The 27,774-nt window shown below is 41.5% G+C and overlaps 3 protein-coding genes across 10 annotated transcripts in view; 1 reads left to right on the top strand and 2 right to left on the bottom strand.

The window, feature by feature from the left end:
* thyn1 (thymocyte nuclear protein 1) overlaps positions 1-3,127 on the bottom strand; it is a 42,475-nt gene extending 39,348 nt beyond the window's left edge. For 3 of the 5 annotated variants that reach the window (XR_009768913.1, XM_061681654.1, XM_061681653.1), the window contains exons 1-6: positions 3,048-3,127; positions 2,361-2,413; positions 2,126-2,289; positions 1,992-2,060; positions 1,171-1,263; positions 987-1,082 (exon numbers count right to left, since the gene is read on the bottom strand). Coding sequence is in view for 4 of the 5 variants with exons in the window: in XM_061681654.1 (XP_061537638.1) it covers positions 987-1,082; positions 1,171-1,263; positions 1,992-2,060; positions 2,126-2,289; positions 2,361-2,403 (465 nt within the window). In the remaining variant the exon portion in view is untranslated. The remainder of the gene's footprint in view (positions 1-986; positions 1,083-1,170; positions 1,264-1,991; positions 2,061-2,125; positions 2,290-2,360; positions 2,414-3,047) is intronic. The other 2 variants (XM_061681655.1, XM_061681656.1) reach the window with 2 other exon arrangements.
* Positions 3,128-3,220: 93 nt separating this feature from the next.
* On the top strand, positions 3,221-15,564 carry acad8 (acyl-CoA dehydrogenase family, member 8). 2 transcript variants are annotated; one of them, XM_061682533.1, is made up of 11 exons: positions 3,221-3,342; positions 4,351-4,451; positions 4,880-5,049; positions 7,815-7,924; positions 8,004-8,080; positions 10,116-10,253; positions 10,351-10,486; positions 11,739-11,836; positions 11,919-12,071; positions 14,959-15,061; positions 15,137-15,564. In XM_061682533.1, the coding sequence occupies exons 1-11, from the start codon at positions 3,228-3,230 to the stop codon at positions 15,190-15,192; spliced, it is 1,257 nt and encodes a 418-aa protein (XP_061538517.1). In that variant the 5' UTR covers positions 3,221-3,227; the 3' UTR covers positions 15,193-15,564. The 2 variants fall into 2 exon arrangements, with proteins under 2 accessions (XP_061538517.1, XP_061538518.1); XM_061682534.1 differs by lacking the exon at positions 3,221-3,342 and having other exon boundaries at positions 4,362-4,451; positions 4,884-5,049.
* Positions 15,565-16,335: 771 nt separating this feature from the next.
* The window catches only part of esamb (endothelial cell adhesion molecule b), an 82,131-nt gene continuing 70,692 nt past the window's right edge, over positions 16,336-27,774 (bottom strand). For 2 of the 3 annotated variants that reach the window (XM_061682675.1, XM_061682677.1), the window contains exons 5-8: positions 25,292-25,336; positions 20,314-20,436; positions 20,072-20,201; positions 16,336-17,878 (exon numbers count right to left, since the gene is read on the bottom strand). In XM_061682675.1, the coding sequence (XP_061538659.1) occupies positions 17,413-17,878; positions 20,072-20,201; positions 20,314-20,436; positions 25,292-25,336 (764 nt within the window). In that variant the 3' untranslated portion in view covers positions 16,336-17,412. The remainder of the gene's footprint in view (positions 17,879-20,071; positions 20,202-20,313; positions 20,437-25,291; positions 25,337-27,774) is intronic. The other variant, XM_061682676.1, reaches the window with a different exon arrangement.

Genomic DNA, 27,774 nt, shown 5'->3' with positions numbered 1-27,774 from the left:
GTAAGCGACCGTAATGATATGCAGTTTAGCACTGCACTAAAAAATAAAAATGTAAAAAAATATATACATATACTGTATATTGTATGGTGGCACGGTGTACGACTGGTTAGCACATCTGTCTCACAGTTCTGAGGACCAGGGTTCAAATCCGGCCTCGCCTGTGTGGAGTTTGTATGATCTCCCAGAGCATGCGTGGGTTTTCGCCATGTAATCCGGTTTCATCCCACATCCCAAATACATGCATGGTAGGTTAATTGGAGACTAAATTGCCCGTAGGTCCTGAGTACGAATGGTTGTTTGTTTCAATGTGCCCTGCGATTGGCTGGCGACCAGTTCAGGGTGTACTCCGCCTCTCACTCAGAGTCAGCTGGGATAGGCTCCAGTACGCCCACGACCCTCATGAGGATAAGTGTTACGGGGAATGAATGAATGAATAGATAGATATTATATAAATCAGGTTAACTTTCTGAAATATGGCCACATTTGTGCTTACATGTACAGGTATTTTCGCTTTAGAGGTTCAAATAGACGGAGGTCCCTGAATTTTGAACAATGATGATATCACATTCAATTTACAGGTGATTACTTCTATCAGTCTACTATTCAATTTACTCGAAGCAAAGTTTGTAACATTTGATTAATCAAGCGTTTACAACTTGGCCTAAAAACCTCACCTGAGAAACAGATTAAGTTTTCGGGTTCAGCGATGCCAAATTGTCCTAAATCAGTTAAAAACAACCTAGACAACGTACAATTAAATTTTTTGTGTAACACAGTGTAATTATTGATATTCAAAAACAATAGATCTGGCTAGGAGCCATTGCAGTACGTACTATGAGGCAGTACAACGGTGTAAATCGTATTAGAAAATAAATATTGTCAAATTATTTTTTCCAAGTCACAAATGTGATATCAATAATTATTTGAGTTTTTGTTGTTGTTGTTTTTAATTTCTGAGTACTGTCTCTGTGGGTGCCTCCTTTTACCATGCTCCATTTGGGATTTTCTTGTTTGCTGCTGGCATCAAAATGAACATCTTTCTTGTCAAACTGAGTGTGGTCCACATACGCTTCCTTCACTATCTGGACAAAGGGAGAAGAAATGAGGCTCAAGAAACATGAGTCTCAATAAGTACAGTAATATACAGTACATCCCAGCATGGGATCTTACTTTCATTATTCCTACTATTCCGGGTTCCTTGCAGTTGCTGTGGTAGAAGAAAGCCAACTGCCCCTCTTTCATTTGACGCATGAAGTTCCGTGCCTGACCATGACAGAGCAAGACTTGTGTGATTAAAGTGCCATCAATCTTTTTTTGCAGTACAGTCAGGCCCCCTCCACAATACGTACATTTCTACGATGTAGAAATAAGCAATTTAAACACATCCTAGCGGCACGTCTCCCTCATATTGCTGAGATCTTGGTTTCAAATCCGGCCTTGCCTGTGTGGAGTTTGGATGTTCTCGCCGTGCCTGAGTGGATGTTCTCCAGGTACTCCGGTTTCCTCCCACATCCCAAAAACATGCACGGTATGCTAATTGAAGACTCTAAATTGCCCGTAGGTGTGAATGTGAGTGCAAATGGTTGTTTGTTTATATGTGCCCTGTGACTGGCTGGCGACCAGTTCAGGGTGTACCCTGCCTTTCGACCAGAATCAGCTGAGATAGGCTCCAGCACGCCCGCGACCCTAGTGAGGACAAGCGGTACGGAAGATGAACGAATGAATGAATACACTTTTGGCATGTATGCATTTATAGCACTTACATTTTTTAAAGGTCTTTAAACAGTTTTAAAACCAATACAACAGATTTAAGAATCATGAGAGTGAGTAATGGATAACAAAAAAATATTGTACAAACAGCATAAAAAATAAAGTAACAACTGTGAAAAAATCTGCGATATAGTGGGATCGTGATATAGCAAGGGTTTACTCTATTCTACAAGCTGGGAGATAATCTTTTGATCACAATAAGTTTGGTTTTGAGGCTCTACCTGATAGTTGCGGATGCCGTCCCAGCAACTGGTCTGATTGGGCAAAGCCTTCAAATCCTCAATCCCAAACTGCAGATTCAATGATGATGATGAGATGTTTTCAAGCACACGTGAGTAGTCATCTCGTACTGTACCTTGACATCAATGCCTTTCTGAAAGCGGCTCTCGGGTTCAGATTTCATGAGCCAGCGACAACACTGCTCGGTGCTCGACTCCTTCGAAGCATCCACAGACGAAGAAGCCTTCCTCTTGAGGCTTGGTTTTGGACATGAGTCGACCTTGTCTTCAGCATTTCCATCTGTGTTATCCGGACTGTACTTTTAAACATACTGGTCAAAATGGCTTTGCGTAACAAATTGCTTACCCTACCTGAATTGATTGTTCTTTTTCTCACTTTCTTCTTTGGAGGCATTGTTTTTCTTCTGTAGGAAGCAAAAAATATTTTTTCAAAGCAGAAACAGTGGTTATTATTTTAATTATGAGCAACTGTGTGTTCAACTTTTGGGGCTTTTTGTAGCAATTAGTTTATGGGTTACGTATGTTTTTAGAATTCCATGGCGGGCCGGATAAAGCGCTATTGCGATCTGCACATGACCCACGCGCCGTAGGTTGCCTACCCCCGATTAACTGCATCATCTTAATTTTATATATATTTTATGGTTAGTAGGGGAAAACTCTTTAAATGTTCTAAAACACAGTTTATAAGTATTGACACGTCCAAATGGGGCACTATCTTGTCTTTTATTATTAGCATTATTTTAGTAGCTTGTCTTTTATTAATATTAGCATTATATTATATTAGTAGTAGTATTTGAGTATTTAGACATTTTAAACAAACAATTCAAGACGTACTGTTGTTCTAATGCGGAAATTAATGTTAAATAGCATACCTGCAAAATGAGCCCATGTGTGATGATGTGATATGTTAACGTAACGTTGCTTATACTTGATAATTGTTGGCGTGTCTAATCATTAACACCTCCAAGCAAACCACAGAGCATAATAGTTAGGCTAAGTGTGTTCAAAACACAGCTGTGGTCAAAATGCCAATCATACCTTTAAGTCAGTGTCGTCGCACATCAACAAGCGGCCATTGAAACCCGCGCAAATCCGGAACGCGTGGCGTCACCAAAAGCGACGCTTGGTCGCACCACCGACGCCTTCCTGATGTTCCACAACTACATATCCCAGCAGCACCCGCGGAGCGTGTGTGACATAACGCCGAGTGAGAAAAACATGGCGGCTGGCTCGCTTGTAACAGTCGCTCGGCTGACTGCGAACGTCTGCAGAAGCCGCCGCTTATCCGCCGGTAGAAGTGTACAGAGACGAGGGATAGCTTCGTGTATCGACCGTAAGTCCTCACAAATACAGCAAGCATACGTTTAGCAACGATATGTCATTTGTGTAACTATGGTGAGATAGCGATGCATGTTTCACGAAAGCTCAAACACTAGTCGATAAAACGACTCAGACGCGTTTGAAATGTAGTTTTTCCATCTTTCAATGCAGTTTGGCCGTTTTTAAATGTACCTTTAGCTTGACTGTCATTGGTGAGGGGAGCACCTCCAGTCATTGGTCAAAGAGAGCCGCACACCCCTCACTAACACCGCCCCTCTTTCCTACTCATGCCGAAGGACTTGTAAACAACCGCTTTGACAAAGCCTGGGGGTTTATTAAATACAATAATGCACAAACAAATGCAGAAAGTGTGCAACATTTTCAGTATATATATATATATATATATATATATATATATATATATAAAAGTTCAAAAAAGGAAGCAAGCATACATTATGTCTCAACTATTTTTGGTGGGACTGGGACAGAGGTCGGTAGTAACGAGCGAGCTTTATTTTCACTTGAGTAGTAACTTTATGAATACATAGCACTTGTCACAGTGGTTTTAATAAAATCTACTTTTTACTTGAATATTTTTTTCAAGAATAAACACTACTTTTATTGATTGAACAACATTATTGTATTTTTATATGTATCATTAGCAATGTGACATTTCCCCAAAATGATAAAATGCAAAGTATTTTTGTGTTGAATGTTTGTGTGTTATCTCGCCAAAATTGAGTAAACCCCCCCCCCCCCAAAAAATCACCTTAAAATTAGAATATACCAGTATAAGTACCTTATTTCTCACTATATCTTCTATCGTTTCGTCCACTGCTCGGAGAAGCCCTTCTCCGATTGGGCGTTGATATAGACTAATATCAGCCATCTCTTGGTGCCCCCTACTAAACTTTTAAAATACCGTATGTGTTGTATAGTACTTGCATTTTTTCGTTAATTGTATTGACTCACAAATTATTGCAGTTAATCTATATTTTGTGTTTTTAAATTATTATTTCAGCTTCTCACGGCCTCACAGATGAACAGAAGGAGTTCCAGAAAGTGGCCTTTGACTTTGCAGCCAATGAAATGGCTCCGCACATGGCAGAGTGGGACCTGAAGGTAGCTTATACACCCTCAAAACACCTTCCTCAAATAAATGCCTCCCCTTTCCTCCAAAAAAGTAGTACAGTCAACACTCATTTATCACAGGGACTATGTTCCAGATAACCCCTACAGGGTTATGTCATTGCTGCCACATTGAAATCAATTAACCCATAAAGCTGACTATATCAGACATGTGCAGGTGGGTAATTACAAAATGCTGACCTTAAACAAACAAAAAAAATCCACAATGCACTGAATCTGCAATAAATGAGCTGTGATATAGCGAGGGATTACTGTAACTGCAATTATCTCAGGTCAAAGATGCTTTGGTTGTACTGTTACTGCAGAGCCAATTTTAGGTCAGCTGCGAACCAAAGAAGCATCATGTGAACAGTCCCTCAGCTGAATTCAGCGAGTTTAACACCATCTGCTTCTACACGAAGGAAGTGTTCCCAGTGGAGACCATGCGCAAGGCAGCTCAGCTAGGCTTCGGGGGCATCTACGTACAGCCCGACGTCGGGGGCTCGGGTCTGTCTCGCCTCGACACGTCGGTCATCTTCGAGGCCTTGTCCACCGGCTGCGTGAGCACCACTGCCTACATCAGTATCCACAAGTAAGTCGCTTTCAAAATAGTGCCTCTTCACTGTCCAACATCTACAATATTATAAGAGCATATTCAGTATAAAGAGTCTGAGCAGCGCGAACATCATGGTCCACAGGGATTCCAGTCTAACCTCATCTGTCAGTCTATCTGTCACCAATACAAATAGGAAGGGGCTCAGGGCTGATCTCCACCCTAAACTCCTCTGTCACACCTACAGCACACCTCACTGCTGTTCTGCTCTCATACATATCGTACTATTCTAACATACTTCTGCGCCAATCTAGACATCCGCATGTAGTACCACAGTTCCTCTCTGGGTACTCTGTCATAGGCTTTTTCTATATTTACAAAGACACAATGTAGCTCCTTCTGACCTTCTCTGTACTTCTCCATCAAAATACCCTCAAGGCAAATAATGCATCAATGGTACACATGAAACCATACTGTTACTCGCAAATACTCACTTCGGTCCTGAGTCCAGCCTCCACTACTCTCTCCCATAAATGTCATTGTGTGGCCCATCAACTTTATTCCTCTATAGTTCCCACAGCTCTCCACATCACCCTTGTTCTTAAAAATGGGCACCAGCACACATTTCCTCCATTCCTCAGGCATCTTCTCACCCGCTATTATTCTGTTGAACAAGCTGGTCAAAGACTCCACAGCCACCTCTCCTAGATGCTTCCAAACCTCCACAGGAATGTCATCAGGACCAACTGCCTTTCCATTTTTCATCCTCTTTAGTCTCTTTCTAACTTCCCCCTTACTAATCATTGCTACTTCTTGGTCCACCACACTTGCCTCTTCTACTCTGTCTTCTCTCTCATGTTCCCCATTCATCAACTCCTCAAATTATTTTTTCCATCTATCCAGCACACTACTGGCACCAGTCAACACATTTCCATCTCCATCCTTAATCACCCTAACCTGCTGCACATCCTTCCCATCTCTGTCCTTCTGTCTGGCCAACGTGTATAGATCTTTTTCTCCTTGTCTGGCCTTTGCCACCTTTACCTTCGCCCTACGTCACGCCTCAATGTATTCCTTTCTACTCAGTCGCCTCAGTGTCCCACTTCTTCTTAGCGAACCTGTTTCCTTTTATGATTTCCTGTGCTTTGAGGTTCCACCACCAATACTCGTTCTCCCCTTTCCTACCAGAAAATACTCTCCTGCCTGTCTCTCTTATCACCTTGGCTGCAGTGGTCCAGTATTCTGGAAGCTTCTCCTGCCCACCGAGAGCCTGTCTCACCTCTTCTCGAAAGGCCGCACAGCACGCTTCCTTTCTCAGGTTCCGCCACATGGATCTCTGCTCTGCCTTTTTCTTCATAATCTTCCTCCTCACCCCAGAGTCATCTTGCACACCACAATCCTATGCTGTCTATCTAGACTCTCCCCTATCACTACCTTACAGTCAGTAACCTCCTTCAGTTGGCCTCGTCTGCACAACATGTAATCCACTTGCGTGCTTCTACCTCCGCTCTTGTAGGTCACTCTATGTTCCTGCCTCTTCTGGAAGAAATTGTTCACTACAGCCATTTCCATTCTTTTTGCAAAGTCTAGAATAATTTGAACCCTGCCCCTAAACCTCTAGCCTTACTGCCTTTCCACCTGCTCTCCTGGACACACAATACTTTATGTCAACCTTTCTACTAATCATCATGTCAACCAACTCCCGAGCTTTTCCTGTCATAGTCCCAGCATTCAAAGTCTCCACATTCAGTTTTAGGCTCTGTGCTTTCCTATTCTCTTTCTGCCTAAGAACCGCTTTCCCCCTCTCCTTTGTCTTCGACCCATAGTAGCTGAATTTACATCGGCGCCCTGTAGGCTAAGAGCGCCTGTGGCGGACGTTGTTAACCTGGGCCACAACCGATCCGGTACGGAATTCTTTGGATGAACACTCATATTCTTTTGGAAAAGTTTTAAGCCAGATGCCCTTCCTGACGCAACCCTCTGCATTTTTCCGGGCTTGGGACCGGCCTACAGTTTGCACTGACTTGTTTCCCCCGTAGGGCGGCATTATTTTACATCGGCATACAACTATAAATTGCAAAATCAGAGAAACTGATCATTTTGCAGTGGTTTCTTTTTTTCCAGAGCTGTATACATTCCATGGTTATAAAAACTCTACACACCCCTGTTCCTTTTTTTGTGATATTTTAGAGAGGGGAAGTGAATATAAACAACTGAGATAATTGTTGTTACTTACTCAAGGCTTGTCCTAAAATACATACAGTTGAAACCAGATGTTTACATAAACTATATAAAAAGACAGGCTTTTTTTTCTCACTGTCTTACATGAAATGTTCTGTTTTAGGTCAATTAAGATTACCAAAATTATTTCTATTTGCTCAATGCCAAAATAAAAAGAGGATTTTATGGGCAATTTTTCATTCCTTTCCCATAGTTAGATGTTTACATTCATTCCATTAGCATTTGATACAATTGCCTTTAAACTGTATGACTTAGTTCAAACATTTTACATATCGTTCCACATGCTTCTCAGATTCGTCCTGTGAGAACTGGTGTAACTGAGCCACGTTTGTAGGTCACACATGCCTTTTGAGGTCTGCCCATAAATTTTCAATAGCATTGAATCCTAGTTGACCTAAAACAGGAAACATTTCGTCTGATTTAATGTCAGACAGAGAGGGGACAGATGCCAGTCAAAAGCGGGGAGTATTATCTTTGTAAAATGATACAGTAATTATTGATGCAGCTCTTTACTGGATGCCATTACAATGTGCTGTTGTGTCTAATGTGTAGTTTACATGCAGCATGTGCGCCTGGATGATTGACACCTTCGGAAGCGAGGAGCAGAGGCAAAGGTTCTGTCCTCAACTTTGTTCCATGGAGAAGTTTTCCTCCTACTGCCTCACTGAACCTGGTCAGTCACTTACCACTCCAAGGCGCTTACGATACAATTCTATGGCACCATTAAATTAATGTGCCCTTGTTGATTTCAGGCAGCGGCAGTGATGCTGCGTCACTCCTGACGAGTGCGCAGCGCCAAGGCGACCATTATGTCTTGAACGGTTCCAAGGTAAAACTATATTCAAATGTTTACCTTGCTCTGTCCACATTAGACATGACATGCAAGAATGTTACAATGTTACTTAAAACTAGAGCTGTTCACAAATTGGTGATGACTCAAATTGCCATTTGAGTCAGGCGAAAAAAATTCACGCCAAATCAGAATTTTACGATTCGAATCACAATGAATCAAAGAATAACATACATACTACTTACTTTATTCTGACAAGAGCTGCAATTGCTGCCATGCTGTGTTTACTTTCAGATATTATTAGCCTGTTTTTTATTTTTTTATTTTTTTATGGACGACGCCATTTTGACTCACTGTGCATGCATAGTTTTCTGCACGTGCGCATTTGGCCTCCATGGAATTGGGCGTCAGTAGCTGACCCCAAGGACCTGCACGGATATTCATGGCTGCGCCAACTGAAGTCGGAAAGGAGCTATCGCTGGAGGGGGGACACAGCAGAATGAATTGGAAAAAGTTGATCCAACACAGCGTGGCAGATGACGAATGCCAGCTGGCTAGGTAGCCAGCCGGCTAACTAGAAAGTAGGCAGCTGGTCCGAAAGGGCACGGATTTACGGCACAGATGAGGGCAAAACCAACCCGGGCATCACCTGTGGTTACGGTACGTCGAGGGATCCTGGTTAAATTAAGCCATTTTAAACTAAAAAGAAAACTTTTACAGAGGGAGAAGCTGCAGCCAAAAAGCGTCAGCCAAAATGCGCCAGCATCCTCTCATTCCGGTTCAATAGTTAGTTTTCAAAGTCATTCGTTACTGTCAACACGAATAGCGAATCGGGATTTAGAGGGCAAGTCCGAGCCCTACTTAAAACACTGCCTGTAAACACAATCGGGAAAGATCAGAAATGATCTTTCCCGATTGAAATGAATGGAAATGCCATTAATCCGTTCCAGCGCCTCAAAAACACACCATCTGTCCATCCATCCATCTTCTTTACCGCTTCTCCTCACTAGGGTCACGGGCTGCTGGAGCCTATCCCAGCTATCTTCAGGTGGGAGGCGGGGTACAACATGAACCGGTCCCCAGCCAATCGCAGGGCACACAGAAACAAACAACCATTCGCACTGACATTCACACCTATGGGCAATTTAGAGTCTTCAATCAACCTACCATGTGGATGTGGGAGGAAAGCAGAGTACCCGGAGAAAATCCACCCAGGCACAGTACATGCAAACTCAACACAGGCGGGGCCGGGATTTAAACCGCGGTCCCCAGAACTGTGAGGCAGATGTGCGAGGCAGATGTGCTAGCCAGTTATCCACCGTGCCCAAAAACACACCAACAAAAAATGTTCTAACATGTTTTTTTAAATAAGAAAAATAGCATTCTATGGTATTGCATTTTATAAAAACTTACAGTAGTGGTATAGTTAAATAGACTGTCCACCAGGACAGACTATAATACATAGACATACTACACATAGATTTGAAGATGAAATACAGAAGAAGACTGTCACAATTAAGCTGCAATATTATTTTTTTCCAGAGGATAAACATATGCCTACGAGTATTGTTGTCTGTGCTGTCTGCATTTGTTGCTACTGCTTCTGTTCAAATATAACTGGTTTAAAGGTTTATAATTCTTGCAACATCAATGCTAGTTTCATTAGCCTTTCAATGTTGTTTTGCATTGTGTGTTAAAAAGCTAGCAGACTTTTGTAAGACAAAGTTAATATGCTTTGTTCACTGTCTACCAAACTGATCCTTGTTGTGAAGTACGCTGAGGACCTCAAGACAAAAAAAAAAAAAAAAAAAAATTGTCTGAAGGTACGGCTCTCGAAAAACTCGTCGCTCGTAAGTTGAGGTACCACTATATAGTGTATTTTGTGTGTTTCAAATCACTTTCGGAAAAGTCAACAGGTTTCAGAGTGAAAGAATGACATTTCGGGTGCTTTTATTGCTGTCAAATGTCAAAACGGGTCAAATTTGACCCAGAGAGTATGTAAGGTATTGTTAAAAAAAAAATCATTTTTTCTCAATGTTGAATGTGGCGCACCTCTCTTTCCTTGTGTATCCAGGCGTTCATCAGCGGAGGAGGAGACACCGATGTTTACGTGGTCATGTGTCGCACAGGAGCCAAAGGTCCTAAAGGCATCTCGTGTCTCGTCGTGGAAAAGGGAACACCAGGCCTCAGTTTTGGAAAAAAGGAACAGAAGGTAGCACATTGTTGTTGTTGTAGAGCTGCAGCAGACCACTAGATGTCAGCGTGCACTCAGACGGTTCAGTGTGGCGCCAATACAATGTGCTCCTCAGGTGGGGTGGAACTCGCAGCCCACCAGGGCGGTCATATTTGAGGACTGTGCTGTTCCTGTGTGGAACCTACTGGGAGAGGAAGGTCAAGGCTTCACCATCGCCATGAAAGGACTCAATGGAGGCAGGATTAATATTGGTGAGATCATAATGCTGATTACCGTCAGCATCTATGGCGGATTTAAAAAGTCTACACGTCCCTGTTCAACTGTCAGTCAAGTTGGAGGGAATTATAAAGAGTTCCCAATATCAGCGTTGGCACAAAACCTCCAAACTACTGTTAGAAAGCAAACAAATGTCAGGAAAACCCGACGAGAACAGCTCAACTTTATTTGGGTTATTTGAGGCACTTCAAATGGTGGCAGGTGGCAACTCATTTAACATGAGTTGAATGTGATTGGTTAATTCTGAACACAGCCACATCCCCAGTTATAAGAGGGTGTGCGCAGTTATACAACCACATTATCGCAGTTGTTTAGTTTGACTTCCCATAAAGTATTTTTTCCCCAATTGAGTTGCACAGGTTTTATGCCACATGAAGGGTAAAGAAATAGTTTTTAAATGATTTATCTTGGTCTCATTTTCTTCTTCATATTACAGAAACCTGCAATTTTAACAGGGGTGTATGGACTTTTTAGATGCATTGCACATTCACAAAAGAAAAGTATGTATAGTACTACATTCTAGTGATATTTTGATATAGAAAACTATGTTCATTAAATTGTGGTGGTCGTAATATTATATTATATTATATTATACTACTTTTTCTCCCAGAATTATTTTCTTGTGTAATACAAAAATTCGTTTTATGACTACTTACACAATATTATGACTATGTATTCTAGTTATATTATAACTTCATTCTCATAAAAGAAATTGTATAAAAACTTATGGCTTATTGTTTAAATTTGTCAGAAAATTACCACTTTTTTCTTTGAATTTTATGCATTTATTCTTGGAATAATGTTTTTAATTTTTCATTTTTCTTGCCATATAATTCTCATAAAAATGACTTTTTCTAGTTATATTCTAAATGTATTCTCATAAAATTCTGCTTTTCTTCTAATTAAAATTCAAACTTAATTCTTGTATCAGGAGATTCTAGGAGAATTAGGACTTTTTCATACATTTTCATCAAATTACATTTTTCTCGTAATGTCTTTCATACTTAATTATTGTAAAATTCTAACTTTATTCAAATACAATTGACTTTTTTGTTCGTTAAACCTTTTTTTATCATGAAAAACCTAATTCTTGTGAAATAATAAAACTTTGCTGTTATATTATCACTTTAACCTTCAATATTTAATCTGTATTTACTTGTTTGACTGTAATAGTTGAATGTTAACATTTTGGCTTTGAGTATGAACATTAAACGCACCTTTGGACAGCTTCGTGTTCTCTGGGCGCTGCCCACGCGTCCGTAGAACTGGCTCGGGACCACCTGTTGGTGCGTAAGCAGTTTGGGGAGACGCTCTCCAACAACCAGGTCAGTAGCACTGAACTCCTTTTCTCTCTCTACGTGTCTGTGAACACTGATTTCAACACACATCCTGTGTGTGTGTGTATAGTTCCTTCAGTTCAAACTGGCAGAAATGGCCACCGATTTGGTGGCGTCTCGCCTTTTGGTCCGCCGGGCCGCGGTGGCGCTTCAGGAGGAGCGAGCGGACGCCGTGCCGCTGTGCTCCATGGCCAAGCTCTTTGCCACGGACCACTGCTTCAATGTGAGTAGATGCAGTACCTGAAATGGTGGCGGACGGAGCATTCGGTACGTGGGGCTTCAGTGGGGACTTCCCCGCCGACTTAATCCACCTCTTAACACCGCCACGTCGCACTTATAGAATGCTACTGTGCCACGTGCATCATGTGGAGAAGTTCAGAATCAATATCTATTCAATGATGTGACAAAAACAAAACATATATATATATATATATGTCATACTCAACTACTCAACAGAGATGATTATTCAATGTCTTTAATGTGTGCAGATTGCTACAGACATCTTTTGCTTGTCGAACTTAGCTGGAACAAGTTTTCCTCTGACCAACCAATCAGTGAGGACAGTTTGACATCTGATTGGTTCAATGAAAAAGCCCCATTGCTCATGCAATTTAAGTTGCATGGGCTAGCCCTAATGGATCTGAAGGCCTTGGGAAGTTTAGTTTGACATGACAGTACAGTGAACCCATCCATGTGTTTGCAGTTCAGTATTCACAAATGTATTTGTTCACTCCTTTATTTAACCTATCCCCCATTCGTTGCAGAAAACCCTGCCCATTTCTTTTTTTACAATTCCTAAAAAATACTGTCTAAAGTATGTTTGTAAGCGTTTCAAGCTATGAGCCTCTTCCCAAGTTTGGCTGTGCTGTATTTATGGATACAGTGGTTCCTTGACTTACAACTTTACCACAGTAGTAAGTCAAAACACTCGTGTCGTATCTCAAATCATCTTTACCCATTGAAAAGAATTTATATGCCATTAATATGTTCCATCCCTTGTGCTCCTTACAGTGTGCGCACCTTGGTCACCTGGGGGCCGTATAATACAGAAATTCAGACACGAATGAAGAGTTTGTGACTCAGTAAGCTGCAGTAATATTAGCCGTGTTTCACAGAGGGCAAATAATATATGCCTGTGAGTATACTTTGTCTGTCCACATAGATTGTTGCACCTTTTGTGTTCAAATAACCATTGCTTAAAGCATTATAACCAGTGTTGCCAGTTACCTTGAAAAAGTAACTTAGTTACTTTACTGATTACTTGATTTCAAAAGTAACAAAGTTAGAAAAAAGTAACTTTTTAGTTACTTTCAGCAGCTGCCAAGTGGCAGGAATATCACTTATCCACAGTACAAAAAAAGCTTTAGCTTAACCGTACCCATTACTTGGTACTGTACGCCACACAAGTTACAGAATGATGTCATCAACATGAAGCAATAACTTAAATATTAGTGTCATTGAAGCCACGTTAAATGAGCAACTTAGTGCAAACTTGACTTGACAGCACAATACAGTATGTACCTAAACGTAAACAAGCACACCATTCTCAGTACACTGCCGATTGTGGTCCATGAAAGCAACTGTGTGTGTGTGTGTGTGTGTGTGTGTGTGCGCGTGCACGTAAACGAGCGAGAAAACTTTTTTCTTACTACGTGATGTCAGCCATGCAGCGCGTTCAACCAGTTCCCAGACAAAGTTGAGAGTGCTCACTTTTCATTGTAAATATAATTTTTTTTTAATTTAAGTATTTGAAGTCCTTCAGTGAGTCAGTCTTTACCCTCCGTGACCGATTGATGATCGCGCACTAGGTATGAATAATTAACACACAATGCATTGCTCGTTTAACACGCCAGTCAAACTGTATTCTTAATGTGTAAATGAAAGAGTAACCACAACCAAATAGACTTTTTACTAAGGAAAATAACAAAAATAGTGTGGAGACAGTGAAATCGTGCATTTATGTGCACTTTTATTATGGTACTGCACTGTAACTGTGCATTGTAAATGAACAATCAGCTCCCAATCGCTTTCTTCCATTCGTTGGAAAAACGGGCGGTCTCGGTTAAATGCTACCGCACACTTGGACTGCTCTTTGTTTGAATCACCAGCTACAAATGACTGTTTGGTGAGAGACATTGATGATGCAAAAGTAACTATTGTTGAAGAAGTAACTGTAGTCTAATTACTTTCCCGGGAAAAGTAAGGCCTGACTTCGCTCGTTACTCAAAATGTTGGATTTATGGAGCAATGCGTTACTTTGTAAGTCCTTCAGTGAGTCAGTCCTTACCCTCCATGGTTATAACGCTTTTAGCAATGGTGATTAGAACACAAAAGGTGCAACAATCTATGTGGGACAGAAAATGAGGATAGTCATTACTTTGTAACGCGTTACAGGCATCACCGGTTATAACACAGCCACATAGATGCTATTCATTAGCCCAGCATCGATGGCATTTTGCATTGTGTGTTAGGATTAAGCTAATGGCCATTCAAAGTTATGTGGTTGTTTTAGATGCCCAAAATATCATTCTCCTTGTTTTATTTAGTTTGACTGTAAATGCAATTCAACTGGGATTTGGTCTACAAAGTCTCTGAGGCCTTTTTTTTAGAAGAATATTTCAATATGGGCATATATCGCAAATCATTGCTTGCAAGTCAAAGCAAAAAAACAAAACAAAATCGAATAAAAACTCATCCCAAAAAAAAGTCTTAAATAGGGTCACTTGTAAGTCGAGGTACCACTGTATAGGCAGTAATAATCAGTTTTTGGGTTACACCCGCTATTCATGGATTTACGCTATTCGCTTGGGCTTGGTCCCTATCCCCCATGAATAGTGGGGGTCCATTGTACATAGAGGCTGAAATCTGATTGGACAAAGAAATCAACAGCTATATGTATTGGAAGAAGTGCAGCCAAGAGAAACGCCACCGAAAGAGAGCTTGGACTGTTAGGAATAAATGAATACAATTTCACTGAACAACTACAAGAATTTAGGTTGTAAATGTTGGTGAGTGCTTCTGATAATGTTTACGCCAGCGCAGAAGAATTGACGGAAACCATTAGTGTCACGTTTCAGTCGTCATTTTATCATCCGTCTTTATCCGCTCAGATCTGCAACCAGGCTCTCCAGATGCACGGCGGGTACGGCTACCTGAAGGACTACGCCGTGCAGCAGTTTGTGCGCGACATCCGCGTGCATCAGATTTTAGAAGGTCAGCTGTGCGTTAGCATTGACGGTAGTAATGTTCCTGACGTTCCGTAACGCACAATCTCGGGTTTCTCCACAGGAACTAACGAGGTGATGAGGATGATCATCTCACGCAGTCTTCTGACGGAGACCTGATACATGTCCTTTGAACTGAGACCACCATTTTGTGTTACTGTGTGAGAGAGACCCAGGAACCTTTCAGGGAGGGGTCAGACTGGAACCATGTGGTCTACAAAAAGTACTGTCAATTTCGAGGGAATTTCTGTTACTGTAGCATGTTAGCATCCCAGGAATTTGTCATTCGAAGTCAACATCAGCATTCATATCAATAGTACCTGGGCTTAGTCAGTGTTTTTCTCACATAACTGTAACCATTTTTGTCTTCAAGTGGCCTTGCCCAGACTTTTTGTTTTATATGCTTTCTTTGCTGTTAATTGAATTGTAATACAGTATGTAGATTATGTATGAAAAAAGAGGTATATTTGACTGTGACACTCCAAATAAAATCTCAGCAAAATCCTTATTTTCAATGAATAATGTCGCCAGCTATGGCGGAACACCTCTACTGGGCAGTTGTTCTGCTGAGTGCAACATAGGTGTGGATACAGGAGTTAATTCAGTTTCTCTCATCCTGTTTAAAATATTGAAAAAAAATAATTAATCATCAAGTCAACTGGCAATAATGAATGTATTCTGTTAATGCTAAAATCCATCCACTTTACCGCTTATCCTGTTTAGTGTTGTGGAGAGTTAGAGCCTGTCCCCTAAAAGAAATCAGACACTGCACATATAGAGACTAGAGGCTGACATTTTTGGGGAATTCCACAGCCTCCTGTGGGATTCCTGCGGGATGGGAGTAAACTTAACTGTCAATCACATGATTGGGCCGGAGTGGGCGTGAAGATCATCAGGAGCGGCAGCGAAGGTCATCGGGAGCGGGAAGGAGTGGGAATTGTGATAACAAAGTCACCGGGAATTGACGGGAGTGGGAACTATGACGGGAATGAAAAATATGATGCAGTTTTATTGTAACATCAATCAAATTGATATTTGAACATTTCCTCTGAGTTTCAAACTAAACATTGCTCACTTGGGATTAGGATCAATCTCTGTGGAAGTGGGAGTGAGCGGGATTTTTTTATAATTTTTTTTTAAACGCAGGATTGGGAGGGAGTCGGAGCGATCTCTATGGGAGTGGGATTTCTTTTTAAACAGTCACTCGGTAGCGGGAGTCAACATCCGCTCCCGTGTCAGGCTCTGATAGATAGACAACCAAGGTTACACGTTTTTTCTTATTTATTGGAAAACAACTGCTAACCATCCAAATTGTATTTGAAATGCTACATGTAGCTGCTCAAAATTTGTAAATAACACCATATGTAGATATCGTTTTTCAGTAGTATATAAATTCCACTACACAACCAGCAAAAAGCGGGGCATATTATGGGATGTCTCTTGGCCCTCGAACATTAACTCAATCACCAAAAACAGTTCAACACCATCAACTATTTTTTTTACAATTTTTCTTTTTGCTTACATTCCGCCTACCATCACAGGCAACACATCCAATGCTCTGTAACCGTTCATCCACCCATCCATTTTCCGAACCGCTTATCCTCACTCGGGTCGCGGGTGTGCTGGAGCCTATCCTAGCAATCTTCGGGCGAGAGGCGGGGTACACTCTGAACTGGTCGCCAGCCAGTCACGGGGCACATATAAACAAACAACCATTTGCACTCACATTCACACCTACGGGCAATTTTGAGTCTTCAATCAACCTACCATTCATGTTTTTGGAATGTGGGAGGAAACCGGAGTACCCGGAGAAAAACCACCCAGGCACGGAGAGAACATGCAAACTCCGATTTGAATCCGGGTCCTCAGAACTGTGAGGCAGATGTGCTAACCAGTCACCCATTGGTGTATATATATTTTATTTAAACCCACGTAGGTATGGGGAGAACATGCCCACTCCACACAGGCGAGGCCAGGTTTGAACCCAGGTCCTCAGAACTGTGAGGCAGCTGTGCTAAGCAGTGCCGCTCATAACTGTTCAATTCCATATAAAAACCTGAATTGTCATGTACTTTTAAAATTTTTTTTTTTTTACTTTGCTCTTAATTGGAGCTCTTTTTTTTTAAGCCTGAGAGACGTTATCAAGAAATGTGCCTGAAAACTACATACACTAAGCAGTTTGTTATTCAGAAAACTAGAAACCTTCTCACTGAAAATCAAAAATGTTCCGAGTCAGTGGTGTGAACAAACAGAAGGTCCTTGCAGGAGGTCACAGAAAAGTCCAAGTACAAGGCAGAGAACCGTTAGAGCCCCACCCCCTCCCTCGTATCCAGTCCCAGGCTATACCAAGGAGCCCGCTTGGCTCTGCGCAGGCACCATGACGGTCACCGTGCCCGCCCGGGTCAGCGTGGACGACGAGCTGGCCCGTGGGGATGCCGTGAAGGCGGGCGGTGTCTGAGGCTGAGCCCCCTCGGTCCTGACGGGGGGCAAGCGGACCACCTGGGGCGGGCCCCCGTTGGCGACTGGAGGCCGCTTGTGTTTGCGCGACGGTGTGCCGCCCGCATTGTAACCTGGCAGGCCACGCAGGGTGTTGGCCTCACCCGGGCGCAGCTGGTAGGCGTTAATGACGGAGCGCGTGTCGGTGGTGGACGAGGGCGAGTAGGGGTAGTGGAAGGCAGGCTGGCAGTGGTGGTCTCCGGGCCGAGGGCTGGTGGCGATGGATGACAGCGTGCCGTTTTTGGACACGATGTCTGAGCCTGTGTTGCTCTTCGCCCACGACACTCGCTTTGGAGCTTGAGCGTCCTCCCTGTAAACACACAACCCAAACACAATGGAGAACTTCACAGGAAGAAAAGGATATTTGGCCATTTCAAGTCCAAACGGACACGACACCTCCTCACTTTCAGTCGAACCAATGTGATTGATCAGTCTGCTTTCCTCGTTTATCTTGACTTAGGAGTTTAATTCATTCTGTTGCCAAGTTTGAGTTACGAACTCATCTACTTGTAGAGCGTTGTTTTGAGATAATTAATTCATTTTGAGTTTAATTCATTTTGTGACCACATTCGTAACTTGTATCGCCAATTATCTTTCCACGTTGAAATGAACGCAAGTGCCATTGATCGGTTCTGGCCGCCCCCCCAAAAAACAAACATTTTCTCATGTGTTTTTAATGAGGAAAATACCTCTCTATAATAATGTATTTTATAAAAATTGAGTAACAACCAGGGCTTGACAACAACTACTGTGGCTAGTGGTTTCCCAGAGTTGCTAGCCACTCAGCATTTTCACTAGCCACAATTTTGTTGTTGGCTAACAGGGGTAATGCGCAACCAACTTCCGCATTCGGTAAAATAGGTCAAAGCACTTCCTACCGATTCAGGTGACTGGCGGAGATCTACGGCAGGAGACCGAGACAAAGCAACTGTAGAAATTAGGGCTGTGCACGAATTGATGGTGATTCGAATTGGGATTCGAATTGGCCTGAAAAAGCAATCACTGAATCACAATTTTCAGATTCGACTCACAACGAACCTTAGAATATTGTCATGTCCTGTGTGAGTTGGCTTGTAATGTGTTGCTTTGCCTCCCTCTGCTGGTGTTTTAGTGTACTCGGTTACTTTCCTGTTAAATTCTAGCCTCTGTTCTGATCGGTAGATTTAATATACATATAATCACATCGCTGGTTAGATTGTGCAGCAAAGTGGTGCTTAAATGCAGCGATGATATGCGGTTGTTGGGCAGTCTTCATCTTGGCTTCTCGCTGACAGACCAAGGTGATGTCGCTTCGAATGGGTTGCCATGCTCCATGTATTTTTTCCCTCTCATTCGGCTTGGTCGCACCACAATGTGTACCTACCGTATTATGGTAACCGTAATGGCTGTGTCATAAATTGTGTGATACATTCAGGTTTCAAAACTTGAGTAATAAGGGCCATCTCTCAGCTCTCAGACGCTGTGGGCGTGTCGAACTGGATGCGCCAAAAGGAATCAAACATACTGAGGGGGTGATAGCTTATACGATGTCAAATCACGTTAGGAGGCTCAACTTCAAAATTGAATGGTTCTTGTGGACTATAATAATACAAATATGCACACAAGTCAACTGTCCCTCGTTGTCGGTGACATACTGTCACAGCCGAACACGGCACCTGACAGCAGCGGCACGGTAGGAGGAAGCCCAGGTAGTTAGACAGTCGGTACTGCCCCATTTACTAGTATCAAGTTACCTACGAAGCCACGCTGGAGGGTAAATGGACCTTGCTATGAAAGCTAAGCACAGCTAACGCACAACTGAGCAGCCAAACAAAATGACATCACTTTGTACTTATATAGTGGGGGAGGGAACTCACGCTACACAGTATACACCCTAGCCATGTGACGTCATGGGGCTGTGTTTTAGCCCCGCCCACAAGCTCAGAACAATTCAAAAGGAAAAGGTGAAAAAGATGCTGAAGCTATATCTCAACAATTCAGCACTATATTTTTATAAATATTTGCACGTTTTCAGCACTTATCTTCAAACATACAGTATTTAATGTATTTAGAAACAAAACATGGATATTTGCTTAGAGCCTCTTTGAAGATTCATTTTAAACTGAAAACTGTTACATGTTGTTTGTTAAAATGTAGCGCAATAAAAATAAAGATTTTTCCCTAAGATGAGGAATAAACATGATTAATAATTGTGATTGCAATTTGGCCATAAGCCACTAGCTGTTATGCTAGCAAATACTATTGCTAAGCCTCATGTGAAGGTGGTTTATTTGTGTTGAATAATTTAACGACTGAATACAGTCATTTATGTAACATGGGTTCATGCTTGTGTAAATGCTAGATGCGCTTTGACCCTCTCAATTTTAGTCGCTTTTCCGCCATCTTGTGGCATCTACAGGCAATTACAAACCCCTTTTGGGAGGGCGTCAGTTATTTGCAGTTTCACTATTTGCGGCCGGGCTTGGTCCCTAACCCCCGAGAACCGATATTAAAGACTTCTCACTTGATCTCATTGGCCGTCTCCTCCTCAGTGTCTCGCTTTCTCCTCAGGACGAATATGAGGAAGAGCACCAAGGCGACTAATCCCACCATGGAGCCCAGCGTGGCCACTGCTATCATGCTCGCGTTGGAAGCTGCACAACCAACAACATAACGTGACACGACACGCAATGTGTTAATCACATCGGCCGAAGCCCTCTGATTAGAGTTGCGTGCGTGTGTGCTGGAGTGTGTGTGTCTACGCACAGGTGATAACCTCCAGGTTAATGGAGCAGCTGTCTGAGCCGGCTGTGTTGCTGGCTCGGCAGATGTACTTCCCCGACATGCTTTTGGTCAGGTTGCTCAGCCGCAGGGTGCCTTGTCTCTCGTCTGCAAGCCAACACACACATTGTGACTATCACTATCACTTGTTCACACCGACACGATCAGAGATAACACAGCTGGACGTCAGACTACTGTAACACATATTCCATAAGATTTTCTAATTTCCCATGGCACAGCTGTAGAGCGCTCACGGCACACTAATGTGCACCGGCACACTGGTTGAGACTCACTGATTAGAGTCTTCTTGCATATTTTTGGAAGGTGGGAGGAAACCGGAGTACCCTGAGAAAACCCACGCAGGCACAGGGAGAACATGCAAACTCCACACAGGCGAGGCCGGATTTGAACCAGGTTCCTCAGAACTGTGAGGCGGATGTGCTCACCATTTGCCCATATATGTTTTAGCTTTCAAAATTTTATTTGTATTATGCTCAATCATTTTAAATTTAAACATTTAAAAAGAACATGTAATTTCATTATAAATCAATTAAATACTATATGATACGCCGATGCACTATTTAATTTAAAAAACAGTCAAACAAAATGTGTATTTTAATATTTACTCATACATAAATGTATTAAAACAAAATAATCATAACATAAATGTTTAATTATTTAAAACTAATTTACAATAGGTGGCACGGCAGACAACTGGTTAGCACATCTGCCTTACATTTCTGGGGACCGGTGTTCAAATCCCGTCCCCGCCTGTGTGGCGTTTGCATGTTCTCCTGCCTGCCTGCATGGGTTTTCTCCCAGTACTCCGGTTTCCTCCCACATCCCAAAAACATGCATTGCAGGTTGAATGAAGACTCTAAGTTGCCCGTAGGTGTGAATGTGTGTATGAATGGTTGTTTGTTTCTAGGTGCCCTGCGATTGTCTGGCAACCAGTTCAGGGTCTACCCCGCCCGAAGATAGCTGGCATAGGCTCTAGCACGCTCGCGACCCGAGTGAGGATAAGCGGTACGGAAAATGGATGGATGGATAATTAACAATATTAATGAATATAAAATGTATGTATTGAATTAGATCAGTGAAGTGTCCGTTTAGTGTATTTTAGAAAAAGAAAAATTAATAACATTCTGTATACAAACTGAGGAATTTGTGTAATCCTATAAACTCTTGGAGCGCAAGAACTAAAAAAAGTTTTTTTGGACCCCTACATTAAAAAAAAAAAAAAGAAAAAGGAAAACTCAAATGGGTCAAATGGCATATTCATTCATTTTAGTTTGACATATCACTGCATGCACCTCTTGTTAAAAGAGACTTGCTTGCATTTTGCTCTTCATGTACAGTAAGTAGGAGTACTGTTGTTTCACGACACCGGCATTGTGCACGTGATGCTCATTTTGACTCATTAGTTACTGTTTCCTTTCATTAATCTGCCATTTAATCCACCTCTGGTGCATTTCCAACAGCCACTTTGGCAGCGCACGTACACACACAGCACCATCTATTGCACGAGCGTGGTCGCTTGCCAGATTTGCTTCTTATATTTTCGCACACAAAGGTCGCGACACCACGGCTGGCGCGTGCGTCCGCCGCCATACTTTCACAGTATTACCATTCAACAAAAACATTCAGGACAAATCCTCCTGCAGTTCAATCTTCAGACAACACGTTGAGGCATGTTGTCATCGTGTGTTGTTTTTGTAAAACATGTCAGTATGCTTTGTGGAATTTATGGCACGCAGGGAATCATACAACGACTCCTGGTTGAGACCAGATATGCCGCAAGAGGGCAAGCAACCCAGGCAAATGCCAAAGACCTTGAGATTAAATGGGCCCCAAGAAACGGTTGACAGTGGCCTACATCAATGACAAAATAATGGCCGTGCTTTAGACACTGCAACAACAACGTGTCATTTTCTATGTGTCAATTATTTAATGAATATAATATCTTGCTTATCCATCGTCCTGGATTTTGTATTTTGTGGTGGGCCCCTCCATGGTCTTTCTTGTCTGAGGCGCCCAGAGGGTCTAGAAATGACCCTGCATGCACATATTAAGGCCAAACGGAGAGACACTAATTACAATCAATAGAAAAAAAAAATCTACAAATTAAAGTATGTGTCTCCAATGATATTTGTAATTTTTTATAAATAAATAGAAATTGGGGATTCATGCTTTTCACAGAACCATGACATAGCTGTATATTAAATTTTTCCTTTCATCAAATATTTTCTTTCAAAATTAAGTTTTGTATTCATAATTAGGCCCGTCACGATAATTACTATATCGACTTATCGTTTGATAAATAAAATGGACACGATAGTTTTGTCTGGACTCGATAAATAGTCACTGTGGTCGGCTGGCGTGCGGATCACACAGTGACTGAATTGGACAGCTGTGTCGTTAGCCGCTAGAGGGCTCTTGGAACGCCAGTGGACTGGTATCCTCTTGCCAGTGTTGGCTCCATCCCATATTCCACACTCCACAGCCTTGCTCCAAATGCAGCAAGTAGATTCACACAAAAGAGACACTTAAGGGAAAGTTAACTTTTTGCAGTGCTCGCTTAGCTAACAAGCTGGCATGCGAGCTCATGAGCTAGCGAGTTGAGCTAAACAGCTCGCTCCACCGCGGCAATGCCGTGTAAAACATCAGCGTTTTGCGCCGCGTTGTGTGTGTGTGTGTTAGTCCCCAATTAACACAAACATGGGAAAGTTATTAAGCATAACCTCACACACACACATTATTCAACCAGTAGTTGACTACAGCGAATGTCAACGTATGTTTGATTGACAGGTGAAGGGGTCATTTTCAGCGCAACCACACAGTAGCTGGGTTTACGTACGTTTACTTCTTTTTGTCATTTCGATTAAAATCATTTCGATTGAGAATCTCTGGTCAACTGTTTACATGTGACGTGATATATTCCGATCGTGTATATTCATGATGTGCACTACATTTAATCGGAACGGCCGTGTGACGTGCACTTCATCACAAATGTCACTTATCAAGATGGAGGTCCGTCTATTCAGCACATTAGTTGGAATTGTTTTTATATGTTTATTACAAATAAACGCTTGATAAAAACAACTTCTAAGTAGTTAAAAACAAGATCTCCGTCGAATACAAGCTCCATTAGGAAATGCCTTATTTACGCCGTGAGTAAACAATAACGTCACTGCGCATTTATGTCGAGGTGAAGCATGCGCAGACAGAGCTTTTCCCGGCTCTATTTCGAATGCCGAAAATTTACTTCAAAACAGTTTGGCAAAAGTAATATTCAATCCCTGTGAAACCGAATGAAATTCCATTCGGATTCGGCCTGTTTATCCCAATTGAGGTTTTTATTTTCATTCGTTTTGGGCTTGTAAACCTATTATAATCTAAATAGAATGCTCCATGTAAACCATGCTAGTCTTGCAGCTCTTTATTCTTTATTTCAGATCCATATCACAGAGTAAATTTTTTTTTATAGAGAAACAAGAAAGGAAATAATAATAATAATAAGTGATTCAATAGTGATTCAAAAGCAATAAAATACAATAAAAATAATAAAGGCGGGCCTTATTTTTCATAATTTCAGAGGCATTAAAAAACAACAATATTATAATTTATCGGGATAGTTTTTGGAAAAATATATCATCTTAAAAAATTGATATGGTGACAGGCCTATTCATAATTTAAATATTTTAATTAATCAATTGAACATACTATTATAAATAAACATCCATCCATCCAAATATTTTCAACACCGCTTATCCTGGTTAGGGTCGGGGGGCGCTGGAGCCTATACCAGCTGACTTACTACACCCTGAACTGGTCGCCAGCCAGTCGCAGGGCACATATAGACATAGACAACCATACCGTCACTGAGTGGGAACTGAACCCACGCTGCTCGCATCAGTCAGGCGAGTGTACCACTACATAATCAGTGACTTACAAATAAACAAAAAAATACAAAATTAACAGTTAAAATGCATTTCCTAACCAATTAAAAATCAGATTCAATGTCTTAATTTAATTAATTAAACTTGTTGATATCCTAATAAACAAAGTGGCTTGTTTATATTTAATAGTAGAGAATCAACTGCAACATTATATAGACACAATATATTTACTTACTTATGCTACAGCCAGCCCCAGCTTTGTCTACTTTTGTCTTTTGCATTATCCTATAGGGCAGTTGTGTTTGATGCCAATCAATTTTGCGTAGCAACAAGTGACAAAACATTACACATAATTTTCCTCCTATGTGTAAATACCACCATGCTGTTATCATCCCTCGTAACATCCATCCATCCATTTTCCATACCACTTATGCTCACTAGAGTCGCGGGCGTGCTGGAGCCTATCCCTGAACACACCCTGAACTGGTCGCCAGACAATCTCACGTGTAACATTGAGGACTTAATATCTATGCAATCATTTTGGCACATTACAGCATACAATGTAAACGTGGAACTAAAAGGAGGTTGCACAACACACAATTCCCAACATTTATTTCAGTGGGTGACAAACAATCATATTAAATTGTCTACACCTGACACTATGCCAGCTTTGGAGTTAATAGGATATCACTAAGCTGTCTATATGCTCGACAGTGCACAGGATGACAATCTAACACACAATTTGGTTTTTAATACAGAGCAGTAGGTCGATGGCAATTGACAACCTAACTAACATAAGACACATAGTAGTAGACAGGTAGTGAAGATTTAAAGGAGAAAATAGACCATTTTTTCTTGCATAATGGGGGAAAATCAAAAATGTTAAAGAGCTAATTGCTTATTTGATCAACAAATATGTATCTTTAATATTGAGATTATCATCTGAGTTGACATACTGTATATAGATATTTTTCTCCTTTGAATCTTAAAAAAATAAATAAATAAATAAATAAAAAATCCGCATTGGGATGCGGGGGGGGGGTTGAATGAGGTGAAACCCTTACCCATAAACCCCAGGACCAGTATGGGCTGAGGGCATGGCCTCCATTCTTTTGTTTTGTGATGTTATTAGAGAAAGAATAAAAGGCAGAGAGAAAGAGAGAAAATGAACAAGAACGGCACTGCATGATGCACATGAGGTGGAGGGGAGGAGGAGGGTTAGAGATGCTCTCAGGCCCAAATCCAACTTTGGGCTCTTAGAGGGGCTGATCAAGTAATGACATGGGGCTTGTTAGATTAGGCACAAAACAGGAAATGAGAGAGAGGGTTAGGGTTAGAGAGAAGGAAGAGCGAGAGAGACAGAGAGAGAGAGACACACAGAGTGTCACGGCTGAAAGAAAAGATGAGCAGTGAAGGTCCAGTGTCAAAGGAGAGAGAACACACAGTGCTGTTAAAAGGATAACATTTGGATTTAAGTGTTGTATTTTTCAAGTTTGCAACCAAAATAAACGACGACGTCACTCAGAGAGAGTAGCTTCCATTTGCTAAGTCTGAGGACTTTAGCGTCATAAAGAGATGAACGGCGCACATCAATCGATGCTAAGTCCTCTTGTTCGGAAGCAGATGGCCGCAAATGGCAACGCAACAACAGATTTAAATGCATTTGCTTTTTTCATACTCCCGCTTTCAGCGCTAGTGTAGTGGAACCTATGACGCCGGAACACTGCTCCATTTCCTACTGTATTTGTTTGGATTTAAATGAAAGAAAAGGGAAATTGAAATAATCTGTTCCAAAGGGCAAACAGTCACCATCATAAAACCATATTGTGCTTTATTTTTCAAGCACAGTGGTATCTAGATTTACCCAAATTTCGTTTTTTTACATGTACCAATAAATATAGCATTTTACTGCTAAATATACATGTAAAAACACAAAACAAAATAAACTAGAATGTAAATAAATAAACCTCTTTTATGAAGTGTAATTAAGCCCCTCTAAATTCCCTCTAGTAAAGTCCACCATTCAGTTCTGTTGTGCACCCATGGCTAAAGCACGGGAAGCTTCATATTGCTTTAAGCTTCTTATATTTAAGCAGTGTTCATGTTTAAACTGTGCATAATGTTAGTTACCCAGCTCAGCTTGTTTTAGTTCAGTGTTACCATCTGATCCATGTTCCTTGCGAGTGTTTTCATTTTGTATTTGTGCGTTTGGCTGCTTGTCCTGTTCAATAAACATCTGAAAGCGCATCTGTGATTGTGGCACTCCTTTTTTCCCCCCACTTTAATCGAGTGGCGGCATGTTTGTAGCTCACTTCCAAATAAATTTTGGCTCGCAACACAAAGCAAAAAAATATATAGTTTTTTAAAAATAAAACAAAAATAAAGCGACAAAGCAATGGGTCATAACTTGTAAGTCTAAGTACCAGGGTATCTTAAAGAAAGGTCTCTGACATTCTTTGGGCAATAGAACAGAAAATTACATCACACTTAATTGACATCCGTTTGTCACAGTGGTTGAAATAACTTGGTTTTGAGAGGGCATTTCTATCTTAAAAGGCAGAGTAAGGCTTTTGTTACCATGACGACTGGGGGCGTAGCTTGAGCATGCAACAAACTGAGCCAATTCATTGTTGCCAACATAACTGTTTTGCAGCGTCAAAAGAATTAGAACCCCAAAAGCAGACACGTGGAAGGTAGTGTAGTCAATTTAATAACAAAAGTTGTATATTACATATGAGCAGAAGGGGAAACTAAAAGTGCACTTAATACGCAAGTAGAAGTAGTAAAAGTACAAACCAAAGGAGACGCTGACAAAAAGGTCAGCGTGAAATTAGTACCAAAAATCCTCTTCTAAATGAATTTGGTAGATGGAGCCACAGCAGAAGGAAGACGCCAAGAAAAGGAAAAAACTAAAGTGAATCTAATCCACACAAAATTGGAAGAGACTCAGGGCTTGGGTCAAACACAAAATGTACTAGAAGTGATCGGGTAATACACAGGGGAGCAATTTACAAGGAACAACAGAAGAGAGCAATGCAATACAATAACCCGGCGACTTCCTTCTGCTTCTGTTGCACGTAAATAACCAGCTGATCGCCATTGGCATCAGGTGTGCAACAGCAGACTCCGCCCACCAGCAGTCAGCCAAGAAACTGGAGACAGGGGGGGGGGAAAAAACAGCAGAGGCAGAGAACAGGGACATGACAAGAACGACTTTTCTGAACCCCTCGAGCGACTATTTAGGAAAAAAAAAAAGCGACGAGCATGAGACCAAACCGCATTTAGTGGTGTTATTGAAGACTCCTGGAGACACTGAGACTCCCATCCAGACTATAAATGAATGGTGCGTGTGCTAAGACACTACTGGTACCTGGATGAAAAAGGGAAGTCTGGAGAGTCTGTTGCAGAAATGCATGAGTGCAGTCTATGAATGGTACCAACAGCCTCTGAAATATCCAGTCTGTCCTTTATTTCCTGCCTGTTAGGGAAATCCATTTCTTCCTTGACAATCGTGCCACGTTTTTTGTGTTTCAATTTAAAAAGAAAA

Source organism: Phycodurus eques, chromosome 7 (genome assembly GCF_024500275.1).
Source record: "Phycodurus eques isolate BA_2022a chromosome 7, UOR_Pequ_1.1, whole genome shotgun sequence".
Classification (NCBI taxonomy): Eukaryota; Metazoa; Chordata; class Actinopteri; order Syngnathiformes; family Syngnathidae; genus Phycodurus; species Phycodurus eques.
Note: the sequence above shows the minus strand (reverse complement) of the source record. Positions and strands in the feature narration are given on the sequence as shown.